Genomic DNA, 16132 nt, shown 5'->3' with positions numbered 1-16132 from the left:
AAAAATAAACACTTTAGAAATTTCAACAGAATAAAAAAAAGAAAACATGAGTGTCAGAACCAAGAAGGAAAAACTGGAAGTTGGATTCACCTTCTTAAAGAGTTATTTAATTTTAATGTCAAAACTCCCTGCATAAATAACCTATGAAGACTAGAAGTAGTTGCAAATATTCTCACTGAAGTAAACATCCAAAAAGCGCATGAGTTTTTCTGATTTATGCAATTTTTTTTTTTTTACAAAAGTTATCCTCAATATATTTTTACTCCTGAACTCTTCCTCTCTTGACACTACTCATAAAGAAGATAAGTTTTAAAAGACAAAACAGTCCACCCAGAGGTATAATAACTTATGGACAGAAGCACTTTGAATGTGAAATTTCCCAGTAAATGAATAGCTGTGGAAGACAGACAGGTAATCACCTGCAGATAGGCTCAAAGAGAACTGATTCTTCTGGAATTAACAAATTAGAGGCTTAAAGGAATTAGTTTCTAATCATTATGTTTCAGATACAAATCCTTCTAAGACATTCTAGTAGTGTCCTATTGACTTGTCATTTTCCTTAGACAGGACAGCAAAATATTCTTAGCTAACTAATTTTTTTTTACATCATTTGAAAAAAAAAGAGATTTTGCTTAATATTGACATTAAAAGTGGCATACTTCACATAAAAATTCAGTTGCATTCAAGTCAATAGAGATTTTTCACTAATTTTAAACAATATAATAATTATATTATTTTTCAAAAATTGAGAATACACATTAGAGTCTTGTAATCACATTTTTCCACCCTTGATCATGAGATACTTTTCATAGGCTTAAAGAAGGTATTAAGACATAGAGGAATACACTAAGATAGAAATAATTTTAAACAGTCACTCTGAAATGATTTATTCAAAGAAAAGCAATAGAAATTTACACTTCTTCCTTAAAACTTCTCTTTTGAAGTCTCACTTCAAATAATTTTCTGAGTTTTAACATACATATGCAATGGCCAGGCAAAATAATTGGGTGAAACAAATGATAAAAATACAAGTATAAAGAGTATGCAGAAGATATGTAGCTTTCTTTTTTACAGAGAAGCACACTGTTTACATCAGCATGGGCTTGTGTTTGGACATAACTGAAATTCCCTTCAATTTTAACGCAATTAGGACAGAAATGAGACTAAAGAAATCATTCTAAAATGTTTCAACTGACAGTGTAGTCTTACTGGTTTTAAGGCATATACTCAGGTTGGTCGATGGTTCAAGCATTCTTGGTTTTCATCGATATTAAGTTTTCATATAGCATTGTTTCCTGCCATCTCTCATTAGCTAGGAAATAGCCATTTAAAAGGCAGATGATGATTCCACTTCTGTTATACACATCTTTGCTACATCTGTCCTAGGATTCTGTAGTGAAAGAAGCCTCTAGCTTACTTTGGTCGAACACAAATATTTATATTTTGCCCAGACAAGATCTCTTGTTGGTACTGAATCACTCATATTTGATGTCTTCCCACTTCACTCCTTTTTGTCTATTGTATAGCGAAGAAGCACTTAAATCAGTGAGACACAAAGCTGTCGGCCTGCCTTAGGATAAGGTAATTTAAAAGAAAGCACACCAAGCAAACATGGAACAGCTGTGCTATCTGCATTCTTGAAAAAAAAAAGGATTGAAATCACCAACATAATTAAAAAATGGCTTCAATAAATAATTCATATAATTTATCTCAAATGTCTCTCAGTTAGGGGGTAACATTCATTTTAATCCCCAAATTATCTGTTTTAAATAAATTTGATTCCTCTCACCCCCTCATTGCTCTAAACAGTATGTAGTTGATATGAAGGATCACAGACTATAGGATACACGGATTTGTTTATCTTCAGAACATCAGTCCAAAAAGTGTTTAAGTTTCTTCCATGAATAATTTTTTTTTTACTATTCAGTTTGCATCTTCATTGCAAGTAAAGAAGCATTTGTGCAACAACAAGTTTGCAGAGCAACAGAACAAAAAGAGTACAAGGAGAGCAAGTTCTTTAGAGACACTGTATTACTAGCTACAAACATTTTTAGATGTGGTTTCTCATACTCATATATCGATAAAGGCAAAGAGTCAGTTTGTTCTTCACAAAATGCAACATGCAGTTTAGATAACCAGATCTGGAACTGAAATTCTGAAACTCCCTGCTTAGTCCTAGTGGAATCTATATTCCATAAGCAATTTGGATGTTGCTGCTGCTGTTTCTTCATTGTGGGCATTAGTGTTTTTTTTATTTTTTATTTACAATAAAGTTTCTCTAATCATCCCAGCTCTTTTTTATCTGTATGCACCTTGGTCTTTATTCAGTTAAAAAGATAGAACTCTAGTCCCAAAATCTGATCAGGATCCAGAAAATAGACTTGTCTATGTTGCCTGAGCACCTAAAGGCACTCTTGCTGCTGAATCTGTTCCATAGTAATGATAGGAATGGAAGAGACACTTGGACAAGAATAAGTGAATGACTGCAAAACATGCTCTAGGTGACCCTGTTTGAGCAGGGAGGTTGGACTAGATGACCTCCAGAAGTCCCTTCCAACCTCAATCATTCTGTGATTCTGTGAAGTATAATTCAGTGTGATAGCACTTAAGCATTCATTCAAAATAAATTGGAGACTCGGTTTTCAATCTCACTTTAAAAAATATTTAATTTAACAACAGTTTAATGTTAACCATAAAACATAATTCACTATCATTGGCAGCTCTGGAAGAAGAGTACTTTCTTCATAATACTTAAATACCTCAGAGAAGTTGAATGCCACCCACAAATATTTAGATTACATGGAATTTTAGAAATGTTGTAAGCAGTGAGAAGATATGCTCCTAGAACTGCAAGATCTTCTTTGCTTATGGACAGTCTCTTCACAACACAGTCTTTTTTGCTTGAGTATTAGTAAGTTTAATATAGAAGTTAAGAAAACAATCTGTTTGGTCATTCATGTTAGTCTTTCATATGTTCACATTACTCTAATGTTGGTCATTCATATTAATAATAGCAACTCTTAGAAAAGTAATGAAAGTATTTTTTTTCTAAGTTTTACTCCTACACTAATCAGTATAGACAGTGAAAAAATTATTTGTCACCCTTACCGTGATAACTAAGTACAAAGAAGCCACTGGTAGTAAAATCACTGTGGAACTTGATCAGAATCTGATTGGAAGTGCTGTAGACTGATTCTAAGGCAGTGTTGCCACTGAATTGTCCAATTTGAGGAGAAGTTTGGTCTGGTCCATCCCTAAGAAAAACAGATATAAAAAGATAAACTAAGGAAAATTTATATAAATGTATAGGAATATTGAAGAAAATGTTCTCAGAGGAGAGGGATAATTTGTTTGTCCAAATGGCATGTGTTTTTAATCCAAAGTAGTAAACTTTCTCTAGGTTACTCTAAAGTCTTAAATAATCTAAAATCAGATAAAACAGACATTAAGGGCTGCAACACTTTTAAAATTCAGTGTGTGGACTGAAGTATAAGAATTAGTTGCTTAGAGAGCCATTAAAATTTATTAGAATGCAAGATCCTCCATTTTACCCCTTTTGGAAGTAATATTCTCATTTTTTTCTGAAAATTGCAGCAACCTCAATATGGTTGAATTTGTGATACTCCTTCATCATATTGCCATGAATCCTCCTCATGCTTACCTGTCCAAGTTTTTAAATATGGATATTAGGGAGAAATAAACCTAATACTATTCACCTTCCCCAGTCTTTTGGATTTGGTTATTACTAGAAAAATTAAGACATGAATACCATTTTATTTTAAAAGACAATGGCTGAATATTGGCTTTCCTAAAAAGAAAAATGCATATTCTCTACTGAATGCAAGATTCTACTTGAAATCTGCATACAGGCATTTATGAATGAAGACTTTATTTATAATTTTTATTTTAAGGACTTTACTTTCAGAAAGTCTCAAACGAGAGAATTTTTTATCTAGCTTTTTTTACAATTAAATTTTATAATGTCAGCATTACTATTTTATAGTAGGCATAGACATATGAAAGTCCATTTAATGTGCATTTTTCTGAATATTGTGGAATTTTCTTAATAAATTTATTGCTGAGAGAGATGTTTCATGCAGTTTATATAAATGGTTGTGTTTCATTGACTCAATTAAACATTCATATAAATGTCAATGCTAGTTTTAACCAAAATTAAGTATGACATGTAATTGACTTTAAATCAGGAAAAACAGTAGACTTTTTTTTTACTATATATCTCATATTTTATTATGTAAAATTTATTATAAAAATGTTCAAATTCTTTGTTTATATACATTTATTGATATTGTTTTGTTCTATTGTGGTTTAGGTAGTACATGGATGACTTGCAAGATCATTGCCACCCTGTGGAAGAATGAAATACTTGTTTTAACAGAAAAATTAAATCAAGGTTTGGACTAAACAACAGTAGATTTGTACAGAGGACAGAATCATATTTTATGCAGGGGTATGAAATGTCGATATTTCTTTCTTTCCAGACCAGAATGAGGCCCCTCCTACTATCCCCAAGTTCTTCTGTAAACAAAACAAAACAAAACAAAACAAAACAAAACAAAACAAAAAAAACTTTGGAACTGATGAACATTAAAATCAACAATTTCAATTTAGGTAATAAAAGTTTAAATTGTATAATTGCTATATGCATAATATCTTTTTAACAGAAAATAATTTCAAGGGGATGGGAATTTTTGTTTTGAAAACTTTGAAGTAGTGCATTTGTCCAAATTCTCACATCTCATCCCCTCTTCTCCCCATTCTGTTTTTTCAGGGAAATAATATGATTTAGAGAAGCGTTTGGATTGTGAATAAATTGCATTTTTTCCTTTGGAAATTCATTCTGTCAAAATTTCTGATCAGCTCAAATACATTCTTTTTGGTTCTTTTATAAACAAATAATTTTTCAGAAGTGGTATAAGCTTTTTAATTATATATTCATGATGTACGGAGTACTGCTTATACAGGTTTATATGTCATATATAAATAACAGGATATATGATACATACATAAATACCATAATAGATGCTTTAATTTCAGAGAATCCTCCTTAAAATGTTTCTAATTTAAATAGACAGGATAAAACCCATCTAAAATTGTAAAAATAAAAAAATCAGCAAAAATCACGCAGTGAAATAAAACTGAGGTTTTACCTTTGTAACATAATATATACAATTATTTTTATTGTAAGAACTACGTTTGTAACACAGCCAGGAATACAACTGAAAGGAGACGAAACCACATGGTAGAAAGGAAGAGTCCAATGGGAGGAGCACTGGAAAGGGACAGGAGTGTTCTAATTTGTGTGGGATAAAATAGAGAAAAGATGTACATATGAATACAAAAGCCAAATTTAATTCAGGAAAGATTCTGAAGGTCAGCCTAAATTTGATAAACAAAATAACTGGGGAAGAGTCAAGGGATTCAAAAAGTGGTTGAGTTTTACCAGAGCAATAGTCTGAGTACATATTCTGACAAAATTTGGTTAGACTTTAGGGCAAAGCAATAAAGTATCTGGAATGCTGGACAAGAAAGTTTGCAGTACTCAAAATGAAACATAATTGGAACCTACAGAAATGATCACAAAGGTGTATAGAGGATGCAGGAATGAAATCCTCAGTTACCTGAATTTGTATGAATCCAAATTAGATTTCTGTGAAATAGAAATATCAAACAAATAATGGATATTCCACTTTGCCTCTTTCACTGTTTTGCACTGCTCGGGCAACACTACTCAGACTACAAGACTACTCTCTCAATCTGCAGATTCTTTCCACTGGACTATTCTCTTAGGCAAGCTTCCAAAAGGTCTTCACCACTGCTGAAATGTCTAAGGGACTCACTAGTAACTATTTCAAGATGACTATGGGGCGATTACACTTGGTTATAGCCTCCTGCCACATTAAGTTCTGGATGTCCTTGACCATCTTTGCAACTAAGAACAACAGGGGCTTCATTATCTGAAAAAATTCATGATAAACATGAATTCAGGTATAACAATATAATTTATTGACAGCTATAGTTATCTCAACTCTTTTTGTAATAACTAAATATGAGTGTCCTTTTATGTACTATTAACAGTTTAAAAGAAGCTACATGAAAAAAATGTTGCTGTATTTCTTGCGTTGACATTGAAAGCCATCATAATACAACCACTCATTATCACTGTTTTCTTAAGTGTAGTTACTTCTTCTGGTTGCTGATAATCTCTGTCTTATCTCTGTACACTTTTGATTAATAAACTGATAAGGCACACTATTATTGTTTTCAAATTCTTAAGACAAGGGCTATGTGACTTCATACCCAGTGCAAACTAGGGAGAATAATACATTGAAAAACATGGAATATTGCAAATCACTCATTGTCACCAGAAAAAACAACAAGTGTCAAGGGAGAAATCACAAAGATACTCTTTTTATTCCCTACTTTTTTACATAGTGCCACAAGAAGATTAAATAAATGCCAATAGTCTTTTCTTACCAGACAGTTATGAAATCATATATTGGCTCTGTTTGGAGAACTGTGAAATTGATGTAGATTCCATTCCCAGGTGGCACTCTTACAAGCCAGAAGCAGTCTTGAAAGTTTGGATACTCATCAGGGTATCCTGGAGAGTATATGGTGCCATTCATTGCAGTTATATTTCCTCCACAGAGAGCTATAAAAAAGACATTAGTTTTCAGAAGCATTAAACGCTTTTTGCATTCTTCTTAGACTGTCTGAAATCTGTACTTTAAAACACATTCGGTACACTGTAACTAGATTATGTAAAACACCATCACTGTTGAGAAAACAAAGATTTTACTGAGCTTTTGCAAAGAGTCAGAGGTCTGCTTCCAACTAATACCTCAAATCTGTATATAGAGACAGTAATTCTGACATTATAAAGACTATCAGAACTGTAACTAAAGTAATATTTAGACATTGAGTTAACTTAGTGACTGCACAAGTGGAGGCAATAAAATACTTTGTTATAGCTTTGCGTAAATGCCAGCTCCAAATTAGCAGTAAAACATAGGAATTGCTGGCACTTATTGTCACAAAAAGGTAACCAACCAAAATTATCAGGTGGCAGAAGAGATATGCTAAGCTGGTTGAGGATGTGTGGGGAAAATTAGAGGGTACAGAGAATGTAAAGTCAGTGTGCCACAGCGAGGAAAACAATTTTGTATTTCCTGGGAGAAATACTGATAGATAAAGACTTTCTTTCTGAAGTTCTTCTTGAAGTATGGTAATTTTAAACCTCATCCAGTGCAAGACTGATCATAAAGCTTTTGGACATTCATTGCTGTGCATTTCAGACAAACCACTCATTCACACTCCGTGATTTTCTCCACATGTTGAACGTTACACCTGAAAGTATGTATCCCTTTTTACCATCCTAGTCAAACATAAGAAATTATGTTATAAGAAGCCTAGTTCTGGAAAACCATGTAAAGCCTAAAATTGTATTATTTGTTTAACTTTGCATATGTGTTCCTGAAGAAAAATTGGGCATAGAATGATAACCCAGACCCTCTTAAATATGCTTAAGAACCTCTAACCAAAGAATAGGTGGTTGGGAAACACAGGTTTGTCCTAAGAGGATTGTACAGTGTTTGTATTTAAGTGAACATATGTTATGGTTTGTATCTTGGTCCTGAATAAGGAGACTTTCAGATTCACTCCCCATCCATTCAGACTTAATGGCTGATATACCACTTATCTTCTGCTTTTAGCTTCAAAGGCTCAAGGTTTTCTGAGAAGTGCAGGCAAAACTGATTTTGCAGCAGGGTCAAATGAAATAGTTTTGCAGCAGGGTCTCAGGGAAGTGAAGACATGGGATGGTGACTGGCAGGCAATGAAGTTTCTCAGAAGGGGACAGGGAACATGGCGATTCCAAAGGCATAAGGGAGGGAGACAACTTAAGAAGGACCAGAGAGGGTTAGAGAGTGGTGAGCAGGGATCACAGGGGTTTTAGAGGCATGAGGATGCGAAGAGAACAAAACTGTTTAAACAGAAAGTATGTTTAATGACATTTGATTCAGATTGTCTGCTTCAAGAAGTCTGAGGCATTAAATATGCCTTAGCATATGCTGCCTTGCAAGAAAGATATCAAAGCAAATACAGTCCATTCAGTAAGAATTATGTGTCTTGAATGTGAGGCACAAAAAATACAGCTACAAGAAAAGCTAAGGCTATGTCTGAACTGTTTAGCAGTTAGATCTGAAGCATTGCTATTCCCTCAGGATCCAGAAAATGGGAGTTGAAACTTAATAGTGATGAATTAACTTTTTTTCCCATTTTAAAAAGACAGACAGTTTAGAGGTCATCCCTCTTTTACATGATGAGGCTTCTCCCTTTGAATCCAGTATCATGTAGGTTTTAAGTAAGCTAGCAGGCCCCCCAGAAATACCTATGGCACACTGACTCTGGAAGGACTTTTGATTAATGAGGCTTCTCAGGTAAGTGCCTAATCTTAGGCATACAATCCAGAACACAGTGCCCAATTATACCCAGAAAATAATGATTTGGTTTTTTGTATTGGTTTACTAAGGCGCTCCTCTTCAACTTGCTTGATTTTGGGACACTCGTTCTTAATGCTGAGCTTACCTCACTCAACATAGAGGGACGTTAGGGCTTTACCTGAGAGCCTGAATACCGCTCCCAGAACTGTGTGTCGGGGGGTGGGTTTGGCATATGAAGGTGGGTGCTTTACACCTCATGCAGATCTCATCTTTGCAGAAACCTATATTAGGCACCTAGAGAATTTTACTGTCAGTTACTTAATTGCTAATTCTGTTTGGATCTTGTAGTCCCAGAACTGTAGGATTTGTGGATGACAATTTTGAATGTGAAATACCTTCACTGTGTCTACATTTTCTAAGGAACCTGTCTGAATCTTGGCACAAATATGACAAACCTGGAACATCCAGAAAATAACTATTTGACATGGAAGAAAAGACAGACTTCAGTTTCACCTATAACCTTTGTGGTGAACACGTATTTCTCATGCAGATTTCTGTGCTACATAATTACCCATCTTTGTCCCTTTCACAGTTTGCTGACACTAGCCAACTGCCCTTCTTTGACCTGTTTCTTACATACTCCTTTTACCATAGCTAAGGGTAAGAATCATCATATACATTCATTCATTTCCTTAAAAGTTCAGCTATAAGCCAGTCAGTTCTTTGATTCTGCTTACCTATTACATGGATATCATTGTAAAAAAAATGTAAAAAGTTAATATATTTTTAAATATCTTTCACAAATATCAAAACATATGTAGAAATGACTTCAAATAGCATCAACTGTAGTACAGTTGCATTTCATACCATCTTTGATGTTTTTTTCCAACTGATAAGACAGAAGATAAGTGGCCAGATTTGGGAAATTCAAGTGTTGAATCCGTTTGCTTGACTCAGTGCAGAGCTTTTACTCTAGAGCACCACCTAGATCAAAAAAGCAGCTCCATATTCCAGAATTTCAGCCTAAAATTTCAGAAGTAAAAACCTTCCAGAAATGAACTTATTCTCTCAGATCTCAGTCTTCAGGGACTTCATACTTCCATGAAACATTTCAGCTTTTCCAGAAAAACTTTCAAAAGCAAAATTGCATACTTCCTATGCAAAGACTACGTTATAAAAGCATAGTCTCTATAAACTGAAAAGCTGAAACAATTTCAATTAACTATTTTTATAAAGAGTTACAAATAATTAAGGGTTCTTTTGGTCACTCAGTACATACCTTCACATCTGGGCAGAGGATGATTCCAGTTACGGCTGATGCCATGAAGACAAGTCAGAGCTGAATTTCCAATTAAGGTGTATCCAGGAAAACACTCAAATGAAATAGTTTGTCCCACAGTAAAGTCATTCCCAATAACAAAACCATTACGAAATGGCCGAGGGTCAGGACAGCTTTGTAGTTGATATGCTGAAATAAATAATAATAATGGGAAAATAACATAAGTAAAACACAAATGTTGATTATACTTTCAAAAATAAAAGTTTTTTATTGGAGTAAAAGAAGAACTTCACAGACATCCCATATCGCTTAAGTTCCATCATAGTGACAATCAAGATCATTGGTCCTATACCAGAAGTACAGCAAAACATTTCAGCAGGAATTCTGGAAATATCCATAAAAATTATTTTAGGATTCCAAACTTCATAGAGGAAACATAATACAACAAAAGTTTAAATGATCTTATGTTTTTTATACTTTGAAAATATACACACACGCAAAAAGATACACCCTGAAGACTTTTGGAACAGAGTCACTGTGAGGGCAAAAACGAAATCAGCCTCTTAATTTTATCTTTTAATTTTAGTAACTACAGAGTACTGCACTACAGGAGAAGAAGAGAGTAGAAAGAGAATGGACTCCTTGTGTTCATAGGTCTTCAAAAAAGTAGGCCACTGATTAGCTCTTTAAGACTGCAAATTGCTTCCAATTGCAATACACCTTAATCAAAATGGAGCCAGGATGCTGGCACTGAAAATTAAAAAGGTTCAAGTGGAGTCCTTAAACCAGAAGCAGGGGAAAAACTTATGTGAAGAGTTTTTCTGTAGAAAAACTGATGTGAAGCCATGAGAGGGATGAGACCACCTGTCAATGCACCTCCAAAAAAAGGCCAGCAGAAAAACAAACAACAGTTTTGCAATGAATGGGGAAGGCAATCAGATAGCCTACAATGCAAGTTGACTGGTGCATGCAGTATAAAGGAATAAAATACAGGGAAAACTAAGAAGCATTTTTACACCAATATAGTAGTGTAAAATATAACATGTGGGAACCAGAATGCTTGAACCAGTCAACCACCCTGATGTGAACGGCACCTCACAGACCAGTGTTGCCAGGCTACTTTACAAGAATGATAGGGGGGTAGGGACTTCCAGGTGGGGGAGCAACACTATATGTAAAGAATTATATGAAGTTTCATATCAAAAAGATATTACCAGAAAAAAGGAAGCATGACTGAATACTTATAGGTAGAAATTAAAATTCTAATAATATAAGTGTAGTATTAACTGCTTCCACAACCCTGTAATGCAGAAAATTATACTGAACAGGAAATGTTAAGTAAGATTAGAAAAGCTGCAAATATAGGACAGGTAGTAGTAAGGGGAAACCCAGATACCCACATATGGACCTCATCATGATGACTTGAAGAAATCAAATTGTTAATGCAGGAAATAATTGTTCCCTAGAACAATCAGTTTGAGAACCCACAAGCAAAGATGTTAGATTAGATTTGAACTGACTTGCTACTCAGGTCTTAGTTCAAAGGAGTATTAGTGGGAAAGCCGCTCCATAACAGCAGTCATAATACTGTTTGCTTGTATCGGGAGAGAGCGAATTAAATAAACACAGCACAGGCATATTCAGTCTCCAGAAAGGGAAACAAATGAGGAAAATACAAATGAAAGAAATATAAAAATGAGGTAATGCAGACTGGAATATGTTGATTAACGTTGCATTAAAAGACCAGGTAAAACATGAGCTACAATTCAAAATAAAAATCTACTAAAGTGGTACAAAAAAGGCTTGTATGACTCAGTAAGAAAGTTAGGGAAGTTACCATAGGGAAAAGGCTGTCATTTAAAAAATGAAAGGTCTGCCTTTTCAAAACCTAATAAAACATAGCAGGTCAAATATAAATAGGAAATTAAGAGGGCAAAAATATAATTTGAAAAATCAGAAGATGCTGGAGAGATTCCCAAACAAGATACAATGTTTGTAATAGACAGGTCTTAGATACCAGATCAATTAGAAGTAAATACAAAAAAAGTATTAGACTAAATAGATAGGGCAGAGGACCAGGAGCAGATGGCATTCATCCAGAAGAATTTCTGAACCAAGGTGTATATCCTATCATTTCAGGCTCTGTGCTAGAGGATTGGTGGCTTGCCAATGTAAATCTCATCTATAATAAGAGCTTTAGAAGGGATCCTTGAAATTACAGATCACTGAGTCTGACTTCCATCCCTGGTAATATGGTAGAGTCTATAATAAAGAATAGTATCACTGATCACATGGATAAACATGGTGTCTTGGGCAAGAGATAGCAGAGCTAAGGGGAATCTTTCATCACTAACATCCTGTAGTTTTATAAAGGTGTCAATAAAGACATGTATAAAGGCGATCCAACGGACACAATACACTTTCAAAATGATTTTTGACAAGGTTCCACAGAAAGGCTATTAAAACTCTGAACTACCACAGAACTGGAGGAAAAGTTCTTTTACAGAATGAAAGCTGGTTAAATTGAAGGACAGGTCACTTCTCAGAATTGAGAAGAGTCACCAGCAGCTTTCTCAATGGATTGTTACTGAGCCCAGTTTTGTGCGAAATCTTCATCAATAACCTGAAGAAGAGAGTAAGCAGTGCAATTTGCAAGTCTGAAGATGATACTAAGCTCTTATGGACAGTAAAATGCTGTCAGTGAGGAATTCCAGGAGGACCTCACAAAATTAGGTCTGCAAAAAGCTGCCAGATGAGCTTCAACATAGATAAATGTAATTTAATCCCTTGCATAAATCATCCATGCCTTTGCATGGATGAACACAGATCTGACAGTTCTTTCCTGACACTTCAGGAAAGAGATTTCAGAGTCATTAGTTCAGTTTTCTGAAACTGGTACAATGTGCAAAGGCAGCCAAAAAAGTAAACACAATGCTGGGTGTGATCAGAAAGAATATTGAAATCGATATAGTGGGTGTCATTTTGCCACTATCTAAAACCTTGGTGTGCTCGCATTTTGAGTACTATGTACACTTCTGGTCTCTGAATCACAAGAAAGAGACAGTGGACTTGATCACTAAATGACCAAGGGATGGAAGCAGCTACCTTTACAAGGAGATATCAAAAGGCTGAAACTCTTCAGTTTGGAGAGCAGAAGGCTCAGAGGGTTATGACTGAGATTCACAAAATCATGAAGGTGGTGGAAAGGCTGAATGCAAAAATGTCGTCCATAAAATCCCACAGTATTAGAATGAGGAGGCTCTCAATGAAATCATAGCAGATCAGTTCAGAACAGTAAAAGAAACTTTACAGAGTGCGCAGAGAACTTCTGGAACTTGTTGCCACAGCAGTTTATGCAGGCAGACAGTATCAGCAGGCTGAAAGAGGGCTTAGGCAAATTCATGGACAACAGGTCCACAGAGGGAGTGTAAAAAGGCTTGGGAAGTGCTGTACCTTCTAATATCTCTACCACAACCACTGTGGATGCTGGGGGAGTACAACGGTAATGGACCACAGAAATTAGCTAGCTAACTTCTAGCTCACTAGCTAACTTCTTTGCTCCTAAGTAGCATTTCTTTTTGCCACTAGGAGACACCATACTGAGCTAGATGGAACATTAGTCTGATACAAAAGGCTTTATATATATATGTATATGTTTAAGAAAGGGGAAAAAGAAACCTGACTGTAATTTTACTTGCAATATTTTTCTCAGAATAAGTAATAATTAAAAAGTTCTATCATGAACTATGAATATCAAAGCTTTTATAGTGAGCAAGTAAGGTTTGAGTATAAGCCTCTTTCGCACATCTTGGTTATCTTTTCCAAGCATTGCCTTCCTATTATAGAACTGAGAACAAATACGCTATGCAAAATCTGCAAAATCTGAAAAGTGCACATGGAGTGTATATTTTTGTAAGAACCAGCTATCTCACAAGTGGTTAAAAACACTGAGGGAAATGTTTTGAAATTCTTTGCTCACAAACAACAGTATCTCCAAAATGGTTACTGTTATTATTAACAGTATCAATTAGACACATGCTTTTTCTTTACAGTCTTTCACTGTTCTTCTCATCAGCAGATTGTAAAGGTCCCTTATCCCTACAAATTATATCATATCTCAAATAAGAACTGAATAACATCTTACCAGGCAGTTTAGGTCATAAATTGATTTTTGCTATAAAAGCTAACACTTTTACAGGGGCTCATTTTCAGAATGTTATATAGAGTTCAAGTGAATTTGGACTTGTTACTATTGAAAGTGTAATAGAAGACTGCTATAAAGTAAAATCTCTTAAAATCACCCTCTGATGTTATTCATATCGTGAAAACAGGTACAGTTTAAAATATACGTTTGACCTTTCTCTGTGAACAGTGGTGATTTAATTCCTTTAAAATGAATCTGCAACTACATGAACAGAACTATGATTTAGCAGTCTTCGCCAGCTCAGCAGGGCCAAACTGGGTAGAATGGAACATGAACTTTCAGGGGAAATTGCCAACTAGTAAATAAAATGGATTTGGAGATTTCTAGGTTGGGATAATTCTGGATTAGCCTATATTGATCCAGTGTTCTAAAACAGTATCTAGACCTTTCCCTTGACAGAACCCAAGACATAAAATTGCGATTCCTTTGTGTTTATAATGATTGAACAACAGAGATGCTTATTTTGTAAACCCACACAATGTCAGTCAACATGCCAACCAAATTTAAATATGAGAAATTATCTGTTCACTTAGTTTTCTACTGCTTTTTAATGAGAATACATTTCTTCCCCTTTCTTAATTACATGCCTCTCTGTACAATCACAACATATCACAATATAACACTTTGGTTTGAAATACACAAGATCTTTTATTTCATGTTTATCTTTCAAGAGTGATAAGAAAAGAAATAGCTTTTAACAACTACCTTGTTCTCACATAAGAATATCAAATCTCTCACCTTGGTACACAATATGAAATCCTTGTTTGTTCTGTGAATAATCACTGTGAAAGTATAAGCTTGTTTCATGAGTTGTGCTGAACAGAGAGGCTGGTAGCTGAGGACCACTTAGTCTCCCAATAACAGTGCTACTTTCTGTAGATCCACTCCTTACTTCTAAATAATCATGTATGGTCTCCGTTGAGAAATTCACAAATTGCAAATGGACACCTGAAAAACATTGTGAGCAAATAAAAGCCATTGGTATCAATACCAGGAATGAAAATAAAGTGTATATATTATACGCTGATGATGTCAGAAAATAATGTAAACAGTGGAAATGCATGTGTTATGCTGTGAGATACAGTCCCAGGGATTCAGTATGAAGCACTCTTTCTCCTTTTTTATTACTAATTTTAAGAGGCTGGCAAGATAAGGAATGTGAATGCTGAAATACTGACTTGACGTAAAGCATCGAACTGTAAGTTATTTATAATTAAATGCTACTTTTGGCCAAGTTTGTTGTTCTGGTATTTTGGCCAAATTTAACTTCTGAATGTAAAATACATTCAATTTAATTAAAATTGTTTTCAATTGCATACAATAGTCTTTGTTTCCATTAAAAGAAAAAATGCTTTGCGTGCCACAACTGGAATGGGACAGTGACTGAGTCCTACTTCAGAGAGAGCTGCATTTCAGTGGTACATAAACTGACCTCTATTAGTTTATATCTAGATGTGAATATATGTATATATGTATGCATGTATGTATGTATGTATACACATACACAGAGAAAAAAAATTGTAAAAAAAATATATTTAATAAAAATAATGAGGCAGAGTAAAATCATATATACAATATGGGTTACGCATATATATATTCTTTGGGGCTCTCAAATAATGTAAATGATGTTACCTAACAATCATTCATCAATGATTCTCACTATAAATTAGACATGTTGTTCATTTACTTAATTCCCCTCACACTGTGGTATATGATGACCTTGTCAACAGAAATTTCTGATTATTTGATTCAGTAAGGAACAGGAAGGGAGCTTATTATCCAGTAGCAAGTTATCTCTCCTAACCAGATGATGAGTTACAATTATTATGTGACAGGAGAAGGAGAAAATGTTCATCAGCAGAGTAGCTATTGGGCTCCTTAAACATTTTATTATTTATACATTTTTCTAAATAAGATACAACAAAAGAGAATTTTTATTTTGTCTGAAGTGAGCTAGTGCTACTATGGAATGACGATGGAGTACTTTCATTAAAAAGATGATTGAGCTCTGCTGGTGTTTCTGGCAAAGATAATCAACATGATTTCACATAACACTGAAAGGAAAACATATAAAGTCAAATTAATTATTGAAAAGTCATGAATAATTTTGTAATTCCTAAACTGTAATAGCTAAATAGTGTTTGTCACTGTTTCTTAGAGCTTTCTCCTCAGATATCAAGCAAAACT

The 16132-nt window shown here is 34.5% G+C and overlaps 1 protein-coding gene across 1 annotated transcript in view; it reads right to left on the bottom strand.

The window, feature by feature from the left end:
• The window catches only part of CSMD3 (CUB and Sushi multiple domains 3), a 734654-nt gene that overhangs the window by 105105 nt on the left and 613417 nt on the right, over nt 1-16132 (bottom strand). Inside the window, 4 exon segments of the mRNA XM_067292283.1 lie at nt 3109-3254; nt 6496-6673; nt 9742-9930; nt 14684-14893. Of these exon segments, the coding sequence (XP_067148384.1) occupies nt 3109-3254; nt 6496-6673; nt 9742-9930; nt 14684-14893 (723 nt within the window).

The sequence above is a fragment of the Apteryx mantelli genome, chromosome 2, assembly GCF_036417845.1.
Source record: "Apteryx mantelli isolate bAptMan1 chromosome 2, bAptMan1.hap1, whole genome shotgun sequence".
Classification (NCBI taxonomy): Eukaryota; Metazoa; Chordata; class Aves; order Apterygiformes; family Apterygidae; genus Apteryx; species Apteryx mantelli.
The sequence above is the reverse complement of the archived record's forward strand: the minus strand, read 5'-3'. Positions and strand labels throughout refer to the sequence as shown.